Source organism: Staurois parvus, unplaced genomic scaffold (assembly GCF_062004578.1).
Source record: "Staurois parvus isolate SC_StPar_1 unplaced genomic scaffold, SC_StPar_1.0 ptg000068l, whole genome shotgun sequence".
Taxonomy (NCBI): domain Eukaryota; kingdom Metazoa; phylum Chordata; class Amphibia; order Anura; family Ranidae; genus Staurois; species Staurois parvus.
This window is the reverse complement of record NW_028317864.1, coordinates 5,681,977-5,707,957: the sequence shown is the minus strand read 5'-3', so window position 1 is coordinate 5,707,957 and position 25,981 is coordinate 5,681,977. Positions and strand designations below refer to the sequence as shown.

Below are 25,981 nucleotides of genomic sequence, written 5' to 3'. Positions count from 1 at the left end.
TTGCTGAATGCTTGTTCTAGATCCATGACCTGCATATATAAAAGTTTTGACAACCAAGTATTTCTCCCTGTGCAGGTTTTCTCTAACAATGACTACTGAATAAAAGTTTATGCCTAACGGTGGCCATCTGGCAATTTAAGGGATCACCTTTACACCAAAAATTGTAAATGCACATTTTTTTGCAGGTAAAAAAATGTGCATTTACTATTTTTTGTATTAGGAGCCTGTAAAGCATTTCACCAGCTGATGCCATGCAGGTCTCCTGCACACTGTTACTGTATCTGCTTGCTGGTACATCCCGTACGGACAAGCCTATACTTGCTGGCAGGAAGACTCAATGAGTTACCATGGTGTTCACAGAGCCATGGTAGTTCATTGAGAACTAAATGCTGACAGCCGTTAAGGCTGCCGGGACTTGTAGCTCATTCACAGTACACTGTGAATGAATGACGTAGGCATGTGTGCAGAGCCACGCACGGCCGCGCTATTTTTGAAAACTGACTGCTAGTATGGGGAACTTTTCCCTGTACTTCTGTCACAGGGAAGGGGGGCAGCGGGTGGTGATTGCAGGATCAGGAACATGTTGCATGTTCCACCCTAGCAACTGGTGGAATATGTAACATGTTCCCAAAGGTAAACTTATCTTTTAACCACTTGCCTACCGGGCACTTATACCCCCTTCTTTACCAGGCCAGCTTTCAGCGCTGTCGCACTTTGACAATTGCGTGGTTATGCAAGATTGTACCCATATGAAATTATTATCATTTTTTTTTCTCACAAGTAGAGCTTTCTTTTGGTGGAATTTACTCGTCGCTGGGTGTTTTACTTTTTGCACTATAAACAAAAAAAGTGCAAAAAATTTGAAAAAAAAAAGTTTCTTTGTTTCTATTATAAAATTTAGCAAACAGGTAATTTTTCTCCTTCACTGATGTGCGTTGATGAGGCAGCACTGATGGGTACTGATAGGCAGCACTGATGGGCACTGATAGGCGGCACTGATGGGCAGCACTAATGAGGTGGCAGGGATAGGCGGCACTGATGATGGGTACTGATAGACAGCACTGATAGGTGGCACTGACTGGCATCACTGCTGGGCACTGACTGGCGGCACTGCTAGGTATTGACTGGTGGGCACTGTTAGGCATTGACTGGCACAACTGCTGGGCACTGACTGGCACAACCGCTGGGCACTGACTGGTGGCACTGACTGGCAACACTGGTGGGTGGCACTGGTGGGCACAGGTGGGTGAGCACAGGTGGGTGGCACTTCTGGGCACAGGTAGGTGGCACTTCTGGATGGCACTGCTGGGCACAGGTGTGTGGCACTGCTGGGCACAAGTGGGCGGAACCGGTGGGTGGCACTGCTGGGCACTGATCATCAGGGCACTGATCATCAGTGCCCTGATGATCGGTGCCGATCCCTGCTCTAACAACTGCCGGTTCTCGGCAGTACTTTCCTCACTATCTGACAGTGTGAGGAAAGTGCAGCCGAGAACCGGCAATTGCATATCCCTGTGATCAGCGTGTCATTGGACACGGCTGATCACGTGGTAAAAGGCCACTGTGATTGGCCTTTTACCACCTCACGTGATCAGCTGTGTCCATAGAACACAACGATCACGGAAATCGCCGGGTGCGCGCCCCCGGGCGCGTTCTGGGAGGACATCATATGACGCCCTACCAGAACTGGCCGGCCGCAGTGTAGCCGTCATTCGGCTATCTGTGTTCAGCAACTGGTTAAACCATGTTCTTCAACCAGCTTCTTCAGTCCATTCTAAAAGCAATAAAATGGATTGATGCAACATACCACCGCTCCTGCTGTACAGATATAAATGTAAACTGTCTGTAGTAGGTTGGATTAATTTGTCCCATCACATTTGTAAAAGCTGGTTGAAAGTGCCTCCAATTGGCAGGAAACGGCAGTATGTATGTGCAGTATAAAAGATGAAGATTTTCCTGTTTATTGGTGAATTGGGGATCTGTCCTGTGCCAGTTGAACTGACATGCAGACAAGCTCTCCTGTGATTCTTTGTCACATATAAGCTATGAATGTGACCGCCTTACTTTGCTGCTGACACCCACCAGATCTTTAAACTGTTGCTGAGGATGTTACTGTCCCCTGGTGAATGAGAATTGATAGCTGGCTGGGCGGGTGAATGAATAGATAGTCGGCTCCTACAGTAATTGCATTAGATTAATCTATCCAAGAGATGGCCTTGGGTGCTTGAGATGCAGACATAATAACCTGCAGCTCACAGAGCGATATATTAAGTGGGTGCCATAAATTCCTCTCAGCCAGATTAATCCCAGATCTGCAGGCTGACATGTGTTTCGCAGAGATGGCAGGTTGCTGTCAAGAGGAATCAGGAGGTGGGGGGGGGATTTTGGATAGACAGCTCTGCACGCCAAGTGATGCGCAATATACAGATAGAATGGGCCTCAGTATTCTAAATAGCAGGGTCGTATCTCAATTTTCTCACTTCTTTCTGTCACAGATTGTCTGCTTCATCTACTTCACAAGAATCATTGCCATTTTCATCAAGGTCGCAGTCCCTTTCAAATGGAAATGGATGTATGAGGTAAGCCAGTAACCGCGTGAATGCTGCTGGTCGGAAAACGTACTTTATAGAGTGGGTGGGTTGGATCGTTGGCTTTTTTGCACTCCAGTATTAAATCGTCTTCTAAGAACATATAATATCTCTTACATGAAACTGCGTTTTTCTGAGTTTATACATTAAAGAGGGAACTATACGTCATATGTAAAAGAGGATGCAAGTAGCTTGCATCAAGGGAGGATCCACAGTCTAGGTAATCACTGACTGTGAAATTACATCCAAACATCAGTAGACTGCTGCGGCTGCTGTCCACCTGTCATTTTGCACAGGCTTCCCATCTGTGGCTGTCTACACACACCTGGCTCTTGTCTGCAGATGTTCACTGCATACTTGCTGCACCATGGCTGATGTGGTCATGTGAATGAGGCTTAAAGGTATGTTCTGGAACTGCTCTTCTCTTCAGGTATGTGATCTGCACAGAGGGCTTGTACAGCACCTTTTTCTTCTAGTAGTTGTTTATTCCTTTTATCTTAAAAGCATGACAGTACAAAAATGAGAAGTCCTCCAGAAACATGACGTCCTCAGCCCTTTGTCAAGTCTGAAGTATACTCAATATACTGTGTTCATCATTCACCATATACCTAGCACCAATCATAATCTGACCACAAGATTCACTGTCCAATCAAAGTACATTTTGTGGATGGACCTGATGGGGAATTGGACCTTTAGGACCTATCATCTCCATCATTTATTCACTATTTGAGCTGATCTTCAGGCAACAATAAAAAAAAAAAAAAAACCTAATGTGCTTTTATTTCTTTAAAAATAATATCTTGTTATCAACCTCATGTCATACCCCACACAACAGCACTCTGGGAATGGGAGGAGCAACAGTAGGAACCAATTGGAGCTCTAAAACATTTACGTGTGCTGACAAGAGGCTGGATCATAGGCAAAGAGGTGACAACATTTCATTAAGACTGGTACACACGGACTGAATATTGGCCAGTATTGACCTGTTCAATAGGAACCAGCCAACATTCGGCCCATGTGTACAGCCCAGCTGCCAGAAGGTTGTCTAATGTCCGGCTTCTGTCGAAAAGGCATGCTAGAAAACCAGCATCTGATCAGCACTGGCAGCAAATGGCTGTTAGCGCTGATCAATGTGTTTTGGCAGGGTGGAGTACCGCTTTCAGAACACAATAGCTCAGCAGGGAAGATTGCGACACTAACATTGCTTAGTACGGCAACCTCTCAGCCTGCTGGATTGAACGGAAAAAAAAAAAAAATTATGGTGTGTTCCTAGCATTCCTTAACGTTCGTTAAAGTTATTAGAGAAAGGTTATGTCACACTCCTGGCTGTATCCCTCCTCTGAGAAAATTGCTGATGTTGCTTAGATCTCAATACCTACTGGTTGCAGGTGGTAAATATTTAATGTTTTTTTGTAACTACTGAACATAGTAAAGAATATGTAAAAAAATGATCATTTTGTTGTTCTCGCAGCTACTAGATGAATTGGCCACATTTATCTTCATTGTGTTGACCGGGTACAAATTCCGACCAGCATCAGACAACCCGTACCTTCAACTTCCACAAGACGAGGACATGGATGACCTAGAAATGGAAGCTGTGTAAGTGGAAAGGAGCAGAGATGTTGAAGTCCTGTGGGTGACTGTTTTAGAAACAGCTATTCTGCTACAAGCAGTTCCTTATACCACAGCTCACTGTGAATTTAGACTATTGGTTCTGTACAATTGGTGTACAGAATGTTTCCACAAATATTATTTCCTGCTTGTGTGAATAACTGAACTAAGATATGTCAGGTTTTATGCATCCTCTGCCACATAAATGAATTAGTCACTCACATTCAGAATCTGTCCTGCCCAAAACCTGATGTAACAAAAAGCTATTTCTTCAGAGCAGAAACAGGTAGGAATCTGCAACAAAGGTTTTTAAAATTCTTACAATGTACATTGATCACCCGGAGTGAATAGTTTTTTTTTTCTCAACAAAAGTGGAGTTACGGTACTCTTTTAAAGGCCTGTTTAAGGTATGACCCCAATTTCAAAAAGTTGGTATGCTATATAAAATCTACATAAAAACAGAGCGCAATGATTTGCAAATCTCATAAACTTTTATTTTATTCACAATAAAAGATAGAAACATATCAAATGTTTAAACTGAGTGCACCATTTTCAGAAAAAGAAAAAGGAATTTTGTGTTTATTGATAGCAGCAACACATCTCAAAAAAGTTGGGTCAAGACCATGTTTACAACTGTGTAGCATCCTCTCTTCTTTTAACACCACATCTGGGAACTGAGGTTGCTGGAGTTTTGGGAGAGGAATGTAGTCCCATTCTTACCTGATATAAAATTCTAAGTGCTCAACAGCCTGGCTCTTCTTTGTTGTATTTTTCATTTCAAGATGCACCAAATATTTTCAGTTGGTGAAAGGTCTTGACTGCAGGCAGGCCAGTTAAACACCCAGAATCTTCTACTACAAAACCATTCTATTGTCATAGATGCTGTATACTAACCTTCAGCAAGCCAGTGCATTATGCCAAGCTTTCACAGTTTGAGCAAAGCATATGCTTCTTTCCAGAGAATGTGACCCAAGTGATCCTGTCATATGGCAGCTCCTGGAAGATTTTTTTTAGAGCCTTGAGTTTCTCAGTGGATGCCCGGGAAGGCACCATGTGGCAGCTTCCCTATTTGGACACAATGGGGTTTATTTACTAAAGCTGGAGAGTGCAAAATCAGACTCCCTTCTGCATAGAAACCAATCAGCTTCCAGGTTTCATTGCCAAAGCTTCATTGAACAAGCTGAGGTTAGAAGCTGATTGGTTTCTATGCAGAAGGGAGTCTGATTTTGGACTCTCCAGCTTTAGTAAATAAACCCCAATCTGTCCACATGAAAAGGATCCTATGACTCACATGCTGGTCAGCAGAACTTCTTTGCAAGAAGAAAATCAAGAGGCTGCCTTTTGAGAGTGAATTCTTGTTTGGACTATCCTTGGATGTCTTCATCCATGAGGTGGGGAAATATGCCCTTACCACTAAAGAAGAAGAAGTAGGTTGTGGGTCAGAAACCGGTGCTACCTTCGAAATCCAAGGACAGTTGCTTTTATAATCCTTGGAGTCTAAGCAGAAGCCTACGTACAAGTTCCATAAAAGGAACCGTAACCCCATTTGCTTCAGATATGGAGAAAAGTCCTCTTAAGAGAAAAGGGGCTTCTACATAGCAAACTGGAATTTTGCCAATTCCTCTACCTCTCAACCCATGCTTTATGTCCTCAAGGGTATGTTCTGAGCCACACAAAAAGAGTGGTGTTCTTTGCCTCAAAGGGTCATTGCACCATTGCCAGATGGGGAGAGGACTCACGTATTCTATTGCAACCTGTTTATGATCCTCTTCTCGACCTCAACGGTCTCAACATGTTCTTGAAGGTACAGAAAACTAGGATGGAGTCTACCCAGTTGTTGATTGCTTTGCTTCATCAGGGAGACTTCATGGCATGTCGGCAGATATCAAGGATGCTCACCTACACATCCTGATTTTCTGGCCTCACCAGTGGTTTCTGCAATTCACAGTAGAGGATCGCTGCTTCTAGTTTTTGTTTTTACCATTCAGCTTACTTTTGGCCCTCCTGAATGTTTACCAAAGCGTTTGCTCCGATTTCGAGTTTGTTGGGGACCTAGGGTATCCCCAATCCTGGTTACTTGGACAACTTGTTTCTAGGGAGCTGGAATATTTAAGTCTAGTTACAGCATAGGCAAAGGTACTAGTTTGGACAGAAGAAGTGCCTGTCTCTTTGATCCCAGGTTGAATTCCTGCAGTCGTGCAAAAGACAGTGATCGCCTATGGCATGGTTCCATATGCCCAGTATCATTCTTGCAATATCCTGTTAGATTGGGACAAGCATTGAGAGTCCCTGGATCTGACAGTGCACCTGCCTCTCTAGACCAAATAGACTTTGCGGTGGTGAAGATGCTGGATACCAGAATATCCTTCCTTCAGATGAGCTGGAAAGTTTTGACGATGCATGCTGGCCTGTCTGGTTCGGGAGGTGTTCTGTCTGTCCAGGCACCATGGTCATCAAAGGAGCAGAAGTTGCCAATCAATTTCTCCCATACTTCTTTGCAGTACCTCTCAGAAGCTCCATAAGGTTGGATGGGGAGCGTCCGTGCACAGCCATTTTCAGATCCCTCCATAGATGTTCAATCGGGTTCAAGTCTGGGCTCTGGCTGGGCCACTCCAGGACATTCACAGAGTTGGCCCATAGTCATTCCTTTGTTATGTGGGCTGTGTGCTTAGGGTCGTTGTCCTGTTGAAAGATGAACCGTCGCCCCAGTCTAAGGTCCAGAGTGCTCTCGAACAGGTTTTCATCAAGGATGTCTCTGTACATTGCTGCATTCATCTTTCCTTCGATCCTGACTAGTCTCACAGTTCCTGCCGCTGAAAAACATCCCCACAGCATGTTGGTGCCACCACCAGGCTTTACTGCAGGGATGGTATTGGCCAGGTGGTGAGCAGTGCCTGGTTTTCTCCAGACATGATGCTTGGCATTCAGGCCAAAGAGTTGTTCTTTGTTTTACCAGAGAGTTTTGTTTCTCATGGTCTTGGAATCCCCCAGGTGCCTTTTGGCAAACTCCAGGCAGGCTGTCATTTGGCGTATGCTGAGGAGTGGCTTCTGTCTGGCCACTCTACCATACAGGCCTGATTGGTGGAGTGCTGCAGATGGCTGTTCTTCTGGAAGGTTCTCCTCTCTCCACAGAGAAACGCTGGAGCTCTTTCAGAGTGATCATCTGGTGCTTGTTTACCTCCCTGACTAAGGCCCTTCACCCTCGATTGCTCATTTTGGCCGGGCAGCCCGCTCTAGGAACATAACTGGTGTTTCCAAACTTCTTCCATTTACTGATGATGGAGGCCACTGTACTCATTGGGACCTTCACTGCTGCAGAAATTTTGCTGTACCCTTCCCCAGATCTGTGCCTTGATACAATCCTGTCTCGGAGGTCTTTGGACAATTCCTTGGACTTCATGGCTTGGTTTGTGCTCTGACATGCACTGTTACCTGTGGGACCTTATATAGACAGATTTATGCCTTTCCTAATCATGTCCAATCAACTGAATTTCCCACAGGTGGACTCCAATCAAGTTGTGGAAACATCTCAAGGATGATCAGTGGGAACAGGATGCACCAGACCTCAATTTTGAGTGTCATGGTAAAGGCTGTGAATACTTACGTACATATTGTTTTTATTTTTAATAAAATGCAAAGATTTAAAAATTAACATCTTTCATGTTGTCATTATGGGGTATTATTTGTAGAATGTTGGGGGAAAAAATTAATTTAATCCATTTTGCAATAGGGCTGTAACATAAAATGTGGCAAAAGTTAAGCGCTGTGAATATTTTCTGGATGCCCTGTACATAGAATGCATGAAAGTAAAAAACCTTGAGCTTTTTCAACTATTTTAAGCCCAAAAGCAAACATTTATTATATTGCAGCTCACCAATTCTTAGATGTGATGGCTGCATTTGTTTTCTTTTTTTAGGCTTGCTTTCTTGCTTTTTTTCATCTGGTGATCCAGATAGTAAGTCTGATGTTTTTCTACAGGACAAGTTGTCCTTCAGATGTAGCAGTTAAGAGGGTTGCGACAATACATTTACCACTGAAAAGGGTACTTAAAATGATCAGATTTTATTTATTTAATACCATTATCCCAGAAGTAAAAACTGTTGTTGGAACTGCTTAACCTCCCTGGCGGTATGATTATTTCCGATTTTTGGTGCTGAAAGCGGTACCATTATTTTGCATGGAAATATGTAGTTTTTTTATTGTAGGCTGTAATATTTAGGAATAACTCACTGAAATCTGTCTGAACAAGAGTCTATTAAACATCCCGGCTATGATAAAATTTTAAACACAAAATCATAAATTATAATTTAATAAATAATCATAAAAAATAATAATATAATATTAATACATTTAATTCAATAATATAATCAAACCAAAAACACTGAAATTTGAAATATAGCGCCAAGTTCGCACATTGCTGAGCAAAGTCGCAGAATTGTTTTCAGTGTCTGATGACGAATTTCCCCACAAATCATCACTCAATTCTGCAAGTGGTTCTGATTTACTATCACTGTTCTCTAGCTGATCTAAACCGCTTTTGACCTAAAGGGACACTTTTTGGACGCCATGGACGTTCCTCAGTTTCCAGGCAGAAAGAACAGACAAAATGCAGGCAGGGCGCAGGACAAAGCACTCGAGACAAAATGTATGTGAAATTGGTTGAGACAGCAATGTTTTACTATGTAAAATGTAAAAAAAAAAAAAATTACATTATTTAAAATTTTTAAATTTCCCGCCGCCGGTGGCGCCCGTACGTCCCGACGTCACAGGGACAGGACACAAAAGCCGGATGCCGGCATCGGCCGGAGGAGATGGCCGGGGACGCTGCAGGGGACACATCGTGGGAGCGCAGGGTAAGGTAAGTGAAGAACAAATGCCGGAGCAGTGCCGCTTGGTATTCCCGAGTGTAGCTTGGGGTTACCGCTCTTGGTACTGAAATGTTACCCCGAGCTACACTCGGGAATACCGCCAAGGAGGTTAATGTGTGAGCTGGAGTTTGGCTTCAATTTGTTAGTCTTTCTAAATCTGCTAGCACATATACCACACCCCTCTCCTCAGATTAACAATGCTGCTGTCCAAGGTTACCCCTGCGCTTATTCATCCAAAGTGGGGGTACCCTAATACAGGAGATCACCAGGTGAAAGCAGAGGGGAAAAGCCTTAAAAAAGAATATTAATGCAGCCACCACATCTAGTGATTGGTAAGCTGCAAATATTAAATTTTTGGTTTCGGGTTTAATACCACTCTAACATTTGTTAGCCTCAAAATTCCCCTCTTAGCACATGTCTGAATCTGTTTTCACTTTGTTTTATTTATTTTTTTTACTTCCATTTTAATTTCTGGGGTTTTTTCCCTCCTTTTATATATAACAACTGTAAATACCACAGCGCACTGAAATATAATAAAGCAGATTGAAAGAGAGCCATGCAATGTATTAGTTTAGTCAATTTATTGCTCATGGAATCTGTAAATCAGGAGGGTACCTGCTGTTTTCAAACAGGCTGTTTGGTAATTGAGAACATAGACGAGGCAGAATAACAAAATAAGATTTATGTAATGATTAGTAATTTTTAAAACACATAAAGCACTTGCTAGCTTTTCAGAACCGCTATAGAAGGGTGAATTCCTCTAAGAATCCATCATGGGAACCTGTACACACTGGAGCTGTTATACTAGCTGGAAATCTATCATTTGGAAAATATCAGATTTTCCACCTCACTGATTAGTCTTTGATAAGTAGCTGTGATCAGCCCTAGTCCATACTAATTAAAAGAAATTGTTCAGCATTTTATTATTTATAGCCAGTTTTTTAAATCCATTCCCATTAATCCCTTCACACCAAATGAAATTTCAAATCAGGATCATGGAGATAGTGTGGCTGTAATACTTGCTGAGAGGGGGGTGGGGATCACATGTGAGCGGCATCTATAGTTTGTTTTTCACAAACTATAGAAGAAAGGGTTAGCAGGACAGCCAGGCAACTGCCATTTACTGAATGAGAAGCTGCAATGGCATCCCTACTTGTTTCTGTCAGGAGATGTTTCCTTTAAGTGGATTTTCAGTAGAGGTATATCTCAAAGTGACCACCAGCAATCTTGATGGGGCATGTAATCCTAGATGGGACAAGAGTCTCACTCTGGATCCACCTCTCAGTTCGGGTTTTCTGTTGATGTAATTTTCTTGTACCGATAAGACATGCGCTGGCTCTCAATTTTCAAATTTTCTCACCTAATACCACAAGAGGAGACAGTGGCGTTGTGTTTATCTAAAACAGGGGTCTCCACACTTTTTAACAAAGGGCCAGTTTACTGTCCTTCAGTCTTGGGGGGGAGGGGGGGCGGCAGACTGCGCTCAGTGGGAGTAAACAATGCCTCATCTTTGATATTTGGGAGAGAAATCGTGCCCCATTGTTGGTGTCAGTGGGAGGAATAGTGACTGATCTTTGGAGTCCGTGGGAGGAATAGTGGCCCATTGTTGGGATCAGTGGGAGGAATAGTGCCCTATTCTTTGGGTCAGTGGGAGGAATAATGGACTACTGTTGGGGTCAGTGGGAGGAATAGGGCCCCATTGTTTGGGTCAGTGGGAAGAATAGTGCCCCATTGTTTGGGTCAGTGGGAAGAATAGTGCCCCATTGTTTGTGTCAGTGGGAAGAATAGTGCCCCATTGTTTGTTTCAGTGGGAAGAATAGTGCCCCATTGTTTGGGTCAGTGGGAAGAATAGTGCCCCATTGTTTGGGTCAGTGGGAAGAATAGTGCCCCATTGTTTGGGTCAGTGGGAAGAATAGTGCCCCATTGTTTGGGTCAGTGGGAAGAATAGTGCCCCATTGTTTGGGTCAGTGGGAAGAATAGTGCCCCATTGTTTGGGTCAGTGGGAAGAATAGTGCCCCATTGTTTGGGTCAGTGGGAGGAATAGTGCCCCATTGTTGGGGTCAGTGGGAGGAATAGTGCCCCATTGTTTGGGTCAGTGGGAAGAATAGTGCCCCATTGTGTCAGTGGGAAGAATAGTGCCCCATCATTTGGGTCAGTGGGAAGAATAGTGCCCCATTGTTGGTGTTAGTGGAAGGCATTGTGACCCATTGTTGGTTTCAGTGGCAGAAATAATGCCTCAAGGGCCCGGACAAAGGCAAGCAAATAGACACATCCAGCCCCCAGGTCACAGTTTGGAGACCACAGCTCTAGAATAAATAGAGTGCACTCAATGAAGTGAGCTAGGGTGTCTCAGGAACCCACCTGGATTATACTGTATTCATGAAAAGAAACACTGTACTTTGATTGTAATTGCAATGTATCTTATATTTTGTATGTGTACCATCAAGACCCTTCATGAGTAAATCTCACATTTCTGTATTTTCTTCTAATTTTTTGGTAAATGAAAACGAAGAATTAAAATTAAAAAAAAAAAAAAAAGTAGCCATCTGGGCAGCTCCTTGTTGAGATCCCACAAATATCTCATAGGCTGTTTTGATGGAGAAAGTTCTGATGTCTCCATCAGATGAAGGAGAGTTTTCCATCGGAATCATTTCTCCTACACTGTATGTGTCTGTTTTATGTCCACCAGGTCAGATGTCCTAGTTTAGGCAGCCCAGGCTTGTCCTGTCCCTCCTCCATCCCTCTTGCGTCATATGTGCCTGGTTTTTAACAGTCCCCTGTTTCTGAGGGATTCTCTGTGTGTACAGTATGTGTATATACAATGGCTGCAGCCCAAGTCTCCTCTCAAGACTGTGATTTTCTTTGTGTTTACTCCTCTGTATTCTGTGGACGCTAATCTTAACAGTGACGCAAAATGGAGGAACACACAAAATGTGTTCTGCGTGTAGGATGCTGATAAAGAATTATTCATGGTTGTAGCAGTCAGTGAAATTTCAGCTTTCTTTGCCTTGTGTGCAGAAAATTGGAACTGGTCATATTGGCAACCAGATTATTATTTTTTTTTTTTTAATTTCGATAGATGGTTGACTTATTAACAGATCATAAATAGTTTCATGTGTGAATAGGCTAGTTTACATGGCTCAGGGATCAATTGGAAGTATGTGCAATGACAGGACACAAAGTTACAGCATTACCAATAATAAATTGTGTTTGACCTAAGAAAGGATGCAATGTACTATCGGTTAATAGCAGTGTACCTAAGTCCCCAGCTATTCTGGAGGTTTTAAGTGTAGCACACTAAATAGAAATTACATTTTTTCAACAGGGTTATAATCGTAATTAAAAAGAGGAAAATGCAACAGAAACTGCCAGCTCAAACCAGACTAGTGCCACAATCTTCCATTGTGGCCAGTTCTTGGCAAAGGTTGATACCCGTTACAAAGTTCAGTGTAGTGACAATACCATTGTTTGTTCTCGTATACTATACTATAGGGTACAAGGTAAGTTCATCTAGCCCCCCTAGTGTACCTTTTAAGTTTTTTTCAATGTTTAAACTAGGCAAAAATGTATATCCTGAAGATGCTTGTTCAATAAATCTGCATTTGTTGGCCTATGTTTCGAAGAAGTGTCTAATTTTCTACCACTTCAGTTACACTGAGCACTATTAACTTTACTACATAATGTTAATGTAACAGGGGTAGCCACTACATCTTCTATGTTCGAGGTTTGGAGTTGTAACTATTTTAGACAATTGGCCTTTGTCCATTATTTTTAGTCTTTGGACTTTGGAGGGAAATTATTGTGTTGATATGCCCTCCAATGTCCAAGGCTATGCTGAAGTGTCTTCTTGATTGTAGTTGTCACAGGTCGGCATGATTTCTTGTTGTATGGTCCACTGAAAGATTTATTGTATTAGATGAACAACCTACTTTCATCTTCAACTGTTTGCTGCTAGTACATTAGGTTTTAGTGATTTCTATATGCAGTAACAACTAAGCTCTCTTCACGCTGCTATGAACAGAGCTCAAAATGCTCTTAAAGAGAGAGTCTGTGCTTTTTTCCATGCAGGCTCACTTTAATGACACTCTCCTCAACAGAGTATTCTTATCTTCTGTTTGCTCCCATATTGTTTAGTTCAGCTTCTGGGAGCCAGGAAAGGGCCATGTATAAGCTCTAAGGCATTCTAATCAGAGCTTACACAGGACCGTCCCCCACCCATGTGACAGCACTAGTTCAGTTGCCAGACCTTAGCGCTGTCACAATCTCCTCAGTGACTGCAAGTAGTAGTTACAGGTGAAACACAAAAAATTAGAATATCGTGCAAAAGTTTATTTATTTCAGTAATGCAACTTAAAAGGTGAAACTAATATATGAGATAGACTCATTACATGCAAAGCAAGATAGTTCAAGCCGTGATTTGTCATAATTGTGATGATTATGGTTTACAGCTCATGAAAACCCCAAATCCACAATCTCAGAAAATGAGAATATTGTGAAAGGTGCAATATTCTCGGCTCAAAGTGTCCCACTCTAATCAGCTAATTAAGCCATAACACCGGCAAAGGGTTCCTGAGCCTTTAAATGGTCTCTGTCTGGTTCAGTAGGAATCACAATCATGGGAAAGACTGCTGACCTGACAGTTGTTCAGAAAACCATCATTGACACCTTCCATAAGGAGGGAAAGCCTCAAAAGGTAATTGCAAAAGAAGTTGGATGTTCCCAAAGTGCTGTATCAAAGCACATTAATAGAAAGTTATGTGGAAGGGAAAAGTGTGGAAGAAAAAGGTGCACAAGCAGCAGGGATGACCGCAGCCTGGAGAGGATTGTCAGGAAAAGGCCATTCAAAAGTGTTGGGGACTTTCACAAGGAGTGGACTGAAGCTGGAGTCAGTGCATCAAGAGCCACCACACACAGACGGATCCTGGACATGGGCTTCAAATGTCGTATTCCTCTTGCCAAGCCGCTCCTGAACGACAAACAACGTCAGAAGCGTCTTACCTGGGCTAAAGAAAAACAGACCTGGTCTGTTGCTCAGTGGTCCAAAGTCCTCTTTTCTGATGAGAGCAACTTTTGCATCTCATTTGGAAACCAAGGACCCAGAGTATGGAGGAAGAATGGAGAGGCACACACTGCAAGATGCTTGAAGTCCATTGTGAAGTTTCCACAGTCTGTGTTGATTTGGGGAGCCACGTCATCTGCTGGTGTTGGTCCACTGTGCTTCATTAAGTCCAGGGTCAACACAGCCGCCTACCAGGAGATTTTGGAGCACTTCATGCTTCCTTCCAAAGACAAGCTTTATGGGGATGCTGACTTCATTTTCCAGCAGGACTTGGCACCTGCCCACACTGCCAAAAGCACCAAAATTTGGTTCAATGACCGTGGGATTACTGTGCTTGATTGGTCAGCAAACTCGCCTGACCTAAACCCCATAGAGAATCTATGGGGCATTGCCAAGAGAAAGATGAGACATGAGACCGAACAATGCAGAAGAGCTGTAGGCCGCTATTGAAGCATCCTGGTCTTCCATAACACCTCAGCAGAGCCACAGGCTGATAGCTTCCATGCCACGCCGCATTGAGGCAGTAATTGCTGCAAAAGGGGCCCAAACCAAGTATTGAGTGCATATGCATGCTTATACTTTTCAGAGGTCCGATATTGTTCTATGTACAATCCTTGTTTTATTGATTGCATGTAATATTCAAATTTTCTGAGATTGTGGATTTGGGGTTTTCATGAGCTGTAAGCCATAATCATCACAATTATGACAAATCACGGCTTGAACTATCTTGCTTTGCATGTAATGAGTCTATCTCATATATTAGTTTCACCTTTTAAGTTGCATTACTGAAATAAACGTTTGCATGATATTCAAATTTTTCGAGTTTCACCTGTAGTTCTATGCCTCCAGTAGGGAAGGGAAGAAAAAAAAAAAGTAAAGTAGGTGCTGCTGGTACGAGGGCTATCAACGGGAGCCTGTTGCTTTGGCCTGCGTGGGTATAGCACAAGTTTGCTTTAAAAAGAACTTCTCGAATATTTTTTAAGAAAACCACCAGCCTCTACCACAGTGTCTGCTGATAGTATTCTCCAATTCCTGCTACATGAAATGATTGTAACCTTATTAGTTCACTTGCAACAAAAACAATTGAGTACTATCCTTGATACTTTGTTTTGGATGTTCATGATACTTTTTTTTTATTTGCACTGACAGTACTCAATTGTTTTTGCTTTATGTTTGAAACACTGCATATGTGTTAAACTGGACAAGCCCCCAGCAACCAGTGTGAGGCTATATTAAAGCTGATTGTAAAGCTTTATTTTTTTTTTAATTAAATAGAAAACCTTTTATGCTTATCTGTTCTGTGCAATGGTTTTGCACAGAGCAGCCCCGATCCTCCTCTTCTTGGGTCCCCCGCAGATGCTCCTGGCTTCTCCCTTCTGCCAAGTGCCACCTAAGAAAGTCGCTTTCTATGGGGGACACTAATTCGGATCACTCCTGAGCCACCCTGTCTCCGTCTATTGACACAGACAGCGCAGCCCCCCCACTTGTCACACAATTTGATTGACAGCTGTGGGAGCCAATGGCTCCCACTGCTATCAGTCTGTGTTGTGAGGAGGGAGAGAACCGCTGCTGTTATGCAAAGCACAGGATTGGGAATGGGCTCGGGTAAGTCTAAGTGGTGGTTAGAGGGGGCATTCTGTGACACAGAGGGTTTTTTACATTACTGCATAGAATGCATTAAGATCAAAAAAAATGCCTTTAGCCTGTAGCATTTTTTGTTGTAATTTTATAGAATAAGTGCCTCAAATGCACACATGGGTTATGCGCAAAAGGTCAAAAGAGGATTAGCAAATTTTTTTTTTTAACCAAATTCGATATTTTCATTTTCAACACTAATTGAGTTTTCCATTTTACATTTTGCAGAGTTACAACCACGGGAGCCACGGAGGGTGTAAAGAAAGTAAAAAAGGTGGTCAATGGCTCTTCAGATCCCCGTTCTGAGTGGGAAAACTCTGCGTGAATGGACACTGACCAAGTGGCTTTTAATTTATTACCTATTCTAGCACTCCATAAAAAAGCGGGTGAGCAAGGATCCAAGCCTCCATCCCACTTATCACATACAGCATCCTCCCTGTGCAGACACAGAATGGACCTGACCAACAGGAATGGTCAACTACACCTCCAAACACAAGCCGCCACGAGGAATTGTCTCCGAAACGCACACATCCAATACCCTGGATGTTAGGACTCAGCAAAAAAAACTTTTCTGATGTTTTAAATTCTTATTTTTGTTTGGACAAGGAACTAAATTTTGTTCACATAGCGCCCAATCAGGTTTGTACGTCATATTCCAGTAATACATAACCCAATGAATGGTATAAATTATTTTCCTACGCTCTTTGTTGACTGTGCAGCTAGAGCACTCAGTTGCAAATTGCTACTTAAATCGCAGAACTTTTTTGCCTGCGACACTATTTTTTTTTTTCCCTGACACTTTTAGGTCAGCTGCATATCTATGCCTCAGTTAGCTAAATAATAAAAGTTTGTGTAAATATATATATTATTTTTTTTTTGTAGAAGATATAATGGATTTATGAAACTTAACAAGGAAATTGTGTTTGAACAGTTTTTAGGTACAGCAGACGCTACAGTGTAAAGTGCTTTTAAATGCCATAGTTGCCCCTTTTCAGTTCCATGCTGAATATGGCACATTTAGGAGAACCAGTCATGAATGGGCTCATGCAATAATCAGAATTTTGAACCATAGGAAATTACAAGTGTGCTGTTCTATGAAATATTTGTAATTGCCTCTTTACTTTCAATCTTTTTAAATCTGCAACGTATATAAAATGACAGTCAGCACTCCCATTGTGATCCGAATTGCACATCTCCAAGCTATTGCTGATAAGTTCTAAAAGGTTACATGAAAGTTGCCCAAATCAAACTAAAACCGGTGTGTGCAAATGCAAGCTCAGGCTAAAGAAAGCAAAACTAGGAAGCAAATATAAATCTTTCAAAATTTAGATGGCAAGGTCACAATAATATGTTTGTTGATCATATAAGCCCATTCATGGTTCTCCTCGAAGTGATTGTTTCAGCAACACTGAACAGATGATCCTGTTTTGTTGACTAAAACAATATTCTGGTGAATAATGCTGAAATATAATCCCCATTTGAGAGCCCCCCTCCAATATAATAAAGGTGTACTGTTCATTAATCTAGGAGGATATAACAGAGAAAAATGCTTATTCTTTGCTTCCACAACGCCCTCATGTTTAATGAAAGGCTGCTGGTCCTGTATTGTATGTGATAATGTTGGCAGAGGGGTTAGCCGCTTAACCAGCAAAGAAGAGCGGCTTAGTAGGACCAGTTGTCCGGTGGGGAGACTGTTGTTGGGAGCAAGGAATACGGTAACTAGTTCTGACTGTTGAATGTCTCCCTATACTAAATGAGCATTAGATCTTTAAGCCAGTCATAGATGGTTAGAATCTTGGCCAGATCAGCAGGGACTGGCTGAGATTCAAACATCTATGGGCAGGCTGATTGTACCAATTTCTATAGTTGTACGACTTGGGTACAACCAGCCTGTTGGGTTTGTCATGTGATTATTGCCAGCGGCTACAGGCATTTGCAGTAATCACTGTTTTCCCCCAGCAGGGATGGCTCCCTCCCCCTGCCAGGAGAATACAAAAACTGTGCGGGAGGGATCCCCCAACAACACCGGGGAGGAACTCAAGTGATTTCAGCTGATTTAGGGGTAGGGTGTGCTACTTAACAGGACTTTTATTAACTGACTGTAGTTCCATTTGAATTCACCAGGATCCACTGACATCACAGGTGATGTGTTTTTAGGGGTCTGATATACTGTTTAAGGATTCAGCTTCCCAAAATGCCTACTTTCTGCTAGTTGTGGCAGATATACGGCTTAAAACTTGACTCCCCCTTCTTATGAATTTGATATTGTAAGACCAAACCGTAAAATGATAAACTTGCTAAGCAGTATTCACAAGCCATTTTCTTCCATTGTTGCGGTACAGGCCTTTAAATTGTCAATGATGTCCCTGGAGAATTGATTAAACTTTTCCTCTTTGGTCAGTAGCTGTCTATAGTGACAATGAAATGCTTAATATTCAGTTAGCAGAATGTGAATGTTGGGCCCAAAGCATCCTTCAAAAGCCTGAGCTAAATTGTGATATATATAGTCAAGTCATATAGAGTTTTTAGCAGTTGTGGGTTTTTAGCAAAAGCTGGGTGTTTCCTGGCCTCAATTTCAGTTTGAGTGTTGATTTGAGGAAAGGTAACAATTATATGGCGCAAAAGAGAAGGAAACTTCATTTACCTTTAGTGGATACCGATTCTCTCTCTCTCTCTCTCTCTCTCTCTATCTATATATATATATATATATAGTGTTCCATTCTACTGTCAGGCTGGTAGCCAAGAACCCTGATACCTGACAAGCAGCCAGGGAACCCAGGATGACATAGCAGTTATCCAAGCTTGTACTGTTTTTCTCTGGCTCCTGTGGCACAGTTCAACCAACGGACCTCTTATTGTATAGCAGCTTTCGGCACTACTGCTCCCTGCTGCTTAGTGGGTGGAAGCATAGATCACCCCTAAAGTGGGCCTAGCATCACATATTTTTCCATGTTAAATGCATATTTGCTAAATGTGTATGTGTAACACTTACAGGTTGTTATTACCCCTCGCAGTGATCACAGTACCTTCCCCTGGTAATGTTTTTTATTTTTGCCAGGAAGCCCGTGCCATCTTTGCTCAGCTATCAATCAGGGTGTAAGCATCAACTACACTGAGTGAAATGGTGGCTGAGAGATGACACAGTCTTGCAAATCCTGGTGCCTGTATAGTTCTTGTCTGTTCCTGCAGCAGCTTCTGATCTTTTGTCTTGCTACAAAATTACAAATGTTTCAGCCTGATTAATGGAGGAGAGAAGACTGAGGAAATGCTTTCTCCTGCCTGCAGCAGACAGATTGCCTGACCTCAGCCTAGCCAGTCAGCAGACTGCAGGTCGAAGACTGTTTTTGTAATGATGAAAGGTGTAACATTTTTTTTATTATTATACTGTTGGCTGACATGACATGTCAGGAATGTATTCAAGAAGATTTTTAAAGTCCTGGAAATGTCCACTTTAATGGACAAACCTACTTCAGATTAGGCTTTTCTCTTCAGTCACCCCCCTATGAGATGAAATGACTTGTCAGCATAGGGCCACTTTGTTAAAGATTACCTGTAAAAGAAGGCAATACACTTACCTTTCCAGTGACCCATTTGATATTTGGCCTCTTCACTATTCTTTGGCCACTGCAGTTATTTGACCAGCTGGACACTTCTGCTGGCAGGAGGAACCACCGCGTGCGATGGGGTAAACAGGTATTCTATCCATCCAGCTGGTGGAATACTTGCAGCGACCGAGGAGAAGTAAAGAGTCCGCATATCAAACGGGCCACTGGATAGGTAAGTATATTGCCTATTCTTTTATGGGCATTCTTTAACATACAGTACTGACAGGGTCACCTTATGATGACTACTTTCTTGTGGATTAAAGGTTTTGTAATAAAAGCAAAACTACGTCTAACAAAACTGTGGTTATGAACGGAGCCTTAACAAAATCCAAACATCATTCAAATTCTTAATTAATACAGACAAAAATCCCAGCAGTACAGTTCTGTAAGAGTAAAGGTGCAAATGGCTTCCAGTACATTTTTGTACTGAGCCCTATTACCCAAATTACCGTGCGATTCTGTAACAGAGTAGTCCTGGTAATAATCAGCCTGGATTAAAAATTCAAAAACCACGCAATTGTGTGAATAAAAACTAAAGCAGCAAACACAAAGAGAGGATGTCCTCTCCAATCAGAAAATCAATAAATATCCAGTGTTGGCGCAACACTGGGTATTTATTAATATTCAGCCTGTCCCTAGGCTTCCTCTTGCCAGAGTTCTGTACAAATTGTTCTCAATACTTTTTTGGTATCCTCTGGCAAAATAGAACATGACTTTAATTTTTTTTTTGTATGTGTTTGTTATTTTAATTCAGGAATATGAATTTTGCTTCTTTGTAATAGTTCAATTTTCTTTTCTTCTTTCAGTGGTGTGGCTAGGGGATCACAGTCTTATTTCTGAGTGCTTCAGAAGGCACATTAATATTCATTACCTGGTTTAATGGCTTGGGGCATTTTTGGGGGGAGGAGTAGGACAACACTGTGCCTCTGACCCTTTCAGTGCTGTTTTTTTAGAGCAGTCAGTCACTCCAGAAATAGTTGATCTATATCAGATACAGCACTTTTGCCATCTGCAGGAAATAATTGATAAAACAAAAAGACTGCCTTCAACTATCTCTTATATGAGTAGATACTGTTTTGGAGGCTGTTTGTTTTGGGCAGGAATGCATTGTATGTCTAGCAGGGTTTACAGGATGTCCTGGCTTGCAGCTGCACCCTGTTCCAGACGAGATCTCCAGAGGAACCACACAGTTCGCAAAAGATTATTTAAACCTTTTAGTAAAAAAAAAAACTGCACATCTTTTTGCAGGTAAAAAAAATTTTCTTTATTTTTTATTAGGAGCCTGTAATGCATTGCACCCACGACCAGCAGATTGCATGTGCAAGGCAAGGCTCCTGCAGACTGTCAATGTAGCTGTCTGCCTATACCTCATACAGGCAGGCAGTTACTGAATGACAGGACGCTTACCAGTGCCCTGATAGTTCTTTGAGAACTACAAACAGTCAGCCACAATGGCTGTCGGTACTTGTAGTTCTCCCATTCACAGAACTCTATGAATGTGCGATATGGCCAGGTGGGTGGAGCCCCACTCGGATGTTTTTGTTTAAATTGCGACAGTGGGTGTGGGGAGAAGATCCCCAGCCCACTATCACAGCAAGGCAAGGTGGGGTGCTGCATCAGTAACATGTTACATGAATACGGGTATAACATGTTATACAAGGTGAACTTCTCTTTTTAAACCTTTCCAGTTACACAATCATGTAACACACACACTGCCATTGAAATACTCCAGTCCAAACAAATTGTTTTCTGTAAAGTTGTCCTATCACTGTTTTGGGGCCTATGTGTGAAGTGACTCAGAGAAGTACACTTCTATACTGTCTTTGTTTCCTGTAGCAGCCAATCACCTTCTCTGTTTATGGCACCCATACACATACAGATCTAATCAGCTAAAAGGTTACAGACATTAGCATTTTTTGTTTACCAATTTGGTTAAAACATAGACACAGTAACCAATCCTGCCTGATCGTTGTTGTGCAGTGTTATTTTCTTTTCTTTTTTTTTAATCAGGGGATTGAGTATGGCAGTCCGTTACCTTGATTGAAGTTCCATTGATCAATTTTAATGACCAAAATGAACTTTTGATAACAAAAAAGACTGTTAGATCATATTTTTCACAAAATCAGTTATGATGGGTATCTGATTGAAACTAATCACCTGTTGATGACGTTTTGAACGGTCAAGCTAAATCAATCAGTGATCAAGTCGTTGCATGTGTGGCCTGCGCTAGGTTTCATCCTGCCTGCAACCCAAGAGAAGCTGATTGGTTTACAAGAAGGGGATACACTTCCTCCTTGATCCCCTATAGTAGCAGGACAGTTGACCCTTGTCATTTGCTGAAGGAGATTGTGTGAGTTCCTTGTCATTTACACATTATCTGCCTAAGAGGTTCTGCAGCAATTAGTGAACCAAATTATTACTATCCTCTTAGTGTCTCCATAGAATAGGCTGAAATTGCATTAGTCAGATGCAGAATCCCAATTTTTATCTTCCATTTACCCTCCTATGGTTTTGTCATTCCTGCCTGAGCTGGCTTGTTCCACAGCATCACTGAAAGGGTTCAGACAGGCAGGTCCAGTGAGCACTGCTCTGATCGTGAGTTCTGTTTTAACAGAGACCTTTATTTCTTATGTGAATAAAAGACATGTTGCTTTATTAACCAATGCTCCCTGTTGTACATGTAGCTGCAGACCCCAACCCGACCTCCACTGTTGGTCTTTGCAGACGTCGCTGAAGAGACTGGAGAGGGGTCCTTGTGTTTTTTTTACCTTCTATGCAAGTGAAATAAAAGGGGAGCTGCTAAAAAAGTCTTCTGATGTTTTGATGTTTGGAACCAAAAAGTTGTACAGTTAATTGAATTAAAATGCATTCCCTGTGTCTCTTGAGGACGAGAGTTCTGGGTAATTACATTGATTAATGTGTGCTTAGTCATTCTAAGGAGGAGCTGGAAAAAGTATTGTTTGCTAATGTGACTGAGAAATTACTTTGTAAAAGAATCTGATTTATTTGCTTGTTCTTATTGCTTGAGGGCTAGCACAATTATAACAGAAGAGACTCATCGCACACAGAACAATTTTCAACATTGGGACAGGTATTGGATCAAAATCATGCAGAACTTGAATGCTGAACTCCAGGCAAATAATAAATATACAAGATGAAAAACATATATGGGAGCTGTTTTACCTGCCAAAGGGTTTGTCTGCCTGTCCATGCATTCCTAAGATTTACACAACTCTGTCCCACAGCACAAAGAAACCTGGAGGCCCTGATTTTCTATCCTTCCGTTTAAAAATAAAACTAGCTTTTTTTTCCCTACCTCTAGAAAAGAAAGGAGAGGCAACAGATTGATGAGAGCCTCTCTGTTACCGTTCGTTTTGCATTGTGTTGCTTTGTTGTCGCAAAGACTGCATTCTACTGTATCTGACTGCAAATGATTAATAGCAAGTCAAATACACTGATTGCTTTTAAAATACACTTAAATATCTTTAATGAACACATACCTACATTCATTTTTCTCTGGGGCTGCTAACTAGTAACACCACTGTCTCTGCTACTGCTTCTTCAAAGATCCTGTAAGAAAATGTTTTTTTTCTGAAAGTTTATTTTAGCATCCTGCTGTGCACACCCCCACCGTGTGATAGTGGTTGGACCTGGTTATTGGCTACTTAAGTTCACTGAGCACTGTATTCTAAAAGTACAGTGTCATGTTGTATGAGGATTTAAAACCAGGAAGGATTAAAGCCGTCCATAGACGATGCGATTTTCTTTCCTGCAACCACAGGTTGCAGGAAAGAAAATCACTCCATTCCCCCATCAACTCAGCCAGTGTTGATGGGGGAATCTCTCCCACGGGGCTATTGTGTTCTTCCGGGGGGGATTATGCTACTAGCTATAGACACTGGCAATAATCGCATGAAATATCCGACCGGCTGATTGTACCCAAGTCGTCGATTTGGGTACAATCAACCTGTCCATACATGGTTTGAATCTCGTCTGGTCCCAACTCAACCAGCCAAGATTTTAACCATCGATATGGCTGACTTAGGAAACGGGGTGAGAGGCATTAGCTATACAAGTTAAAGCCCAACAGCAGCCAAATTTTTCTTTTAGACGGAGTGGAAAGAGCTCTTTGGCTTCTGTTAGGTTTTTAGTGTGGGAACACAAATAGCAGATTACTCTCACTGATCCTGAGTTACTGCAGTCTACAGGTGTCTTACAGAGGCTCCCCAATAGCCCCCCAAAATACTGCTGTGGAAGTCATGAATACCCTATCAGGAACATTTATTCACACACAGAACACAAGAGGAAAGATAAGGGGAGACAGTTGGACTTAGTAGCCCAGGCTCAGTCTTTAGCTTTACTGAGAGTTGTACATCAATTCAGGGCCCTGGTACCCTCTCTACTGATGGTTGCCCCCGTTGTGATTTTCTACCGTCCTCTGGCCATTCAACTGGACCTTTGGCCTTGTCTGCCTTGTCCATCTGATCAAGAGAGGCATTTTTCTGCCACGATATCAGTAGTTGGGCAGAATTTTTATTGTATTTGTTATGATCTTAGACCACAGGGGTCACAGTCTTGCCTCTTACACCTCCCATCCGACCTCAGGTTTGACTTTGCCCTTGAGCCAGACACCAGTACCAGAGAAGCCAAACTTCTGTCTCTTTGTTCTTTGTTAAGCACCTCCCAGACCAGAGGAACCCCTTTGTTCATTCATGCATGAATGTGTAGGGTTTCACTCCGGACATTGCAACTCTGCATTCTGGCCATATGGGACTGAGATGTTTGAACCTCAAGGCCAGGCTTTCCCTAATGTGATTGATTTTCAGACTGGTGATGGAATTAAAAGTAGGGGTTTTGGTTTTTTTTTTTTCCACCAAACTGTACTTACCTAGGTGAATGCAGCATCAGTGCAATGCTGCATCTGTCCTCTGCCCGCTGTATGCGTGAGAACTCATCATATGACTGCTGATCACTGAGTCCTCACAGCCTCTGTGAGCAGAGAGCACTGGAGTTCTGGCCTGTGGAGGGGGAGGGAGCAGCTAGCTCAGGCTCTCAGCGGATCACTGAGAGGCTAGGACAGGTGCAGCTCCAGACTCTGGGGTCAATCCCGATTTTAAAGTCAGGATCTTTCCCCATCGTGGACCAGCTGAGTGACGTCAGCCGACAGCAGGCTTCAGCCTGTCTTAAGCTGAAAACGGGTCACAGGTGTGCAGAGCGAGCTGCACTCCCGTGATTCACAAGTGCAGCCAAAAGAGCTTTGGCTGTACTTCTCCTTTTCAAGAAACCATTTCCCCTGCAATTCTTGCAACAAGTTGCCAGCTGTGTAGCTGGGGAGAAGTCCTGGACACCTTCTTGGGGGTGGGAACTTTTTAGGGAGAGGATTGCCTTCCAAGCAACATTTTGGACCAATTTGGTCATCTCTTCAACATTCATTTCTTCTATTGATACAGTTGTGCTAAAAAGTTTGCATACCCTGGCAGAAATTGTAACATTTTGGCACTGGTATTGAAAATATGACTGATCCTGCCGAAAGCTGTCTTTTATTTAAGGATAGTGATCACATGAAGCCATTTGTTATCATATACAGTGAAGGAAATAAGTATTTGATCCCTTGCTGATTTTGAATATTTACCCACTCACAAAGAAATGATCAGTTTAAAAATTGAATGGTAGGTGTATTGTAACACTGAGAGACAGAATAGCAACAAAAAATTCAAAAGAAATTCATGTCTAACAAATTATGCACTGATTTGCATGTTCATGAGGGAAATAAGTATTTGATCTCCTTCACAAAACATGACTTAGTTCTTGGTGGAAAATCCCTTGTTGGCAATCACAGAAGTCGTATGTTTCCTGTAGTTGGCCACCAAGTTTGTACACCTCTCAGGAGGGGTTTTGGCTTATTCCTATTGGCAGATCCTCTCCAAGCCATTAAGGTTTGGTGGCTGACGTTTGGCAACACAAACTTTAAGTTCTTTCCACGGAGTTTCAACCGGATTAAGGTCTGGAGACTGGCCAGGACCTTAATGTGCTTCTTCTTGAACCACTCCTTTGTTGGCTTGGCTGTGTGTTTTGGGTCATTGTCATGCTGGAACACCCATCCACAATCCATTTTCAATACCCTGGCTGAGGGAAACAGGTTCTCACCCAAGATTTGACGGTACATTGCCCCGTCCATTGTCCCTTTGATGCGGTGCAGTTGTCCTGTACTTTCAGCAGAAAAACCCCCAAAGCAGAATATTTCCACCACCATGTTTGACAGTTGGGATGGTGTTCTTAGGGTCATAGGCAGCATTCCTCCTCCTCCAAACACGGCGAGTTGAGTTGATGCCAAAGACCTCGATTTTGGTCTCGTCTGACCACAACACTTTCAACCAGTCCTCCTCTGCATCATTCAGATGTTCAGTGGCAAACTTCAGACTGGTCACGACCTGTGCTTTCTTGAGCAGAGGGACCGTGCGGGCACTGCAGGATTTCAATTCTTCTTGGCGTAGTGTGTTAGCAATTGTTTTCTTGGTGACTGTGGTCCCAGCTGTCTGGAGATCATTGACAAGATCCTCACGCGTAGTTCTGGTATGATTCCTCACTGTTGATCATGGACACTTCACGAGGTGA

General features: G+C 42.4%; 1 protein-coding gene across 2 annotated transcripts in view; it reads left to right on the top strand.

Annotated features, from left to right (window-relative positions):
- Nucleotides 1-22,279, top strand: part of GPR107 (G protein-coupled receptor 107) — a 147,467-nt gene extending 125,188 nt beyond the window's left edge. For both annotated transcript variants that reach the window (XM_089669048.1, XM_089669047.1), the window contains exons 16-18: nt 2,496-2,579; nt 4,060-4,187; nt 15,990-22,279. In XM_089669048.1, coding sequence (XP_089525174.1) covers nt 2,496-2,579; nt 4,060-4,187; nt 15,990-16,086 — 309 coding nt within the window. In that variant the 3' untranslated portion in view covers nt 16,087-22,279. The remainder of the gene's footprint in view (nt 1-2,495; nt 2,580-4,059; nt 4,188-15,989) is intronic.
- Nucleotides 22,280-25,981: the final 3,702 nt, after the last annotated feature.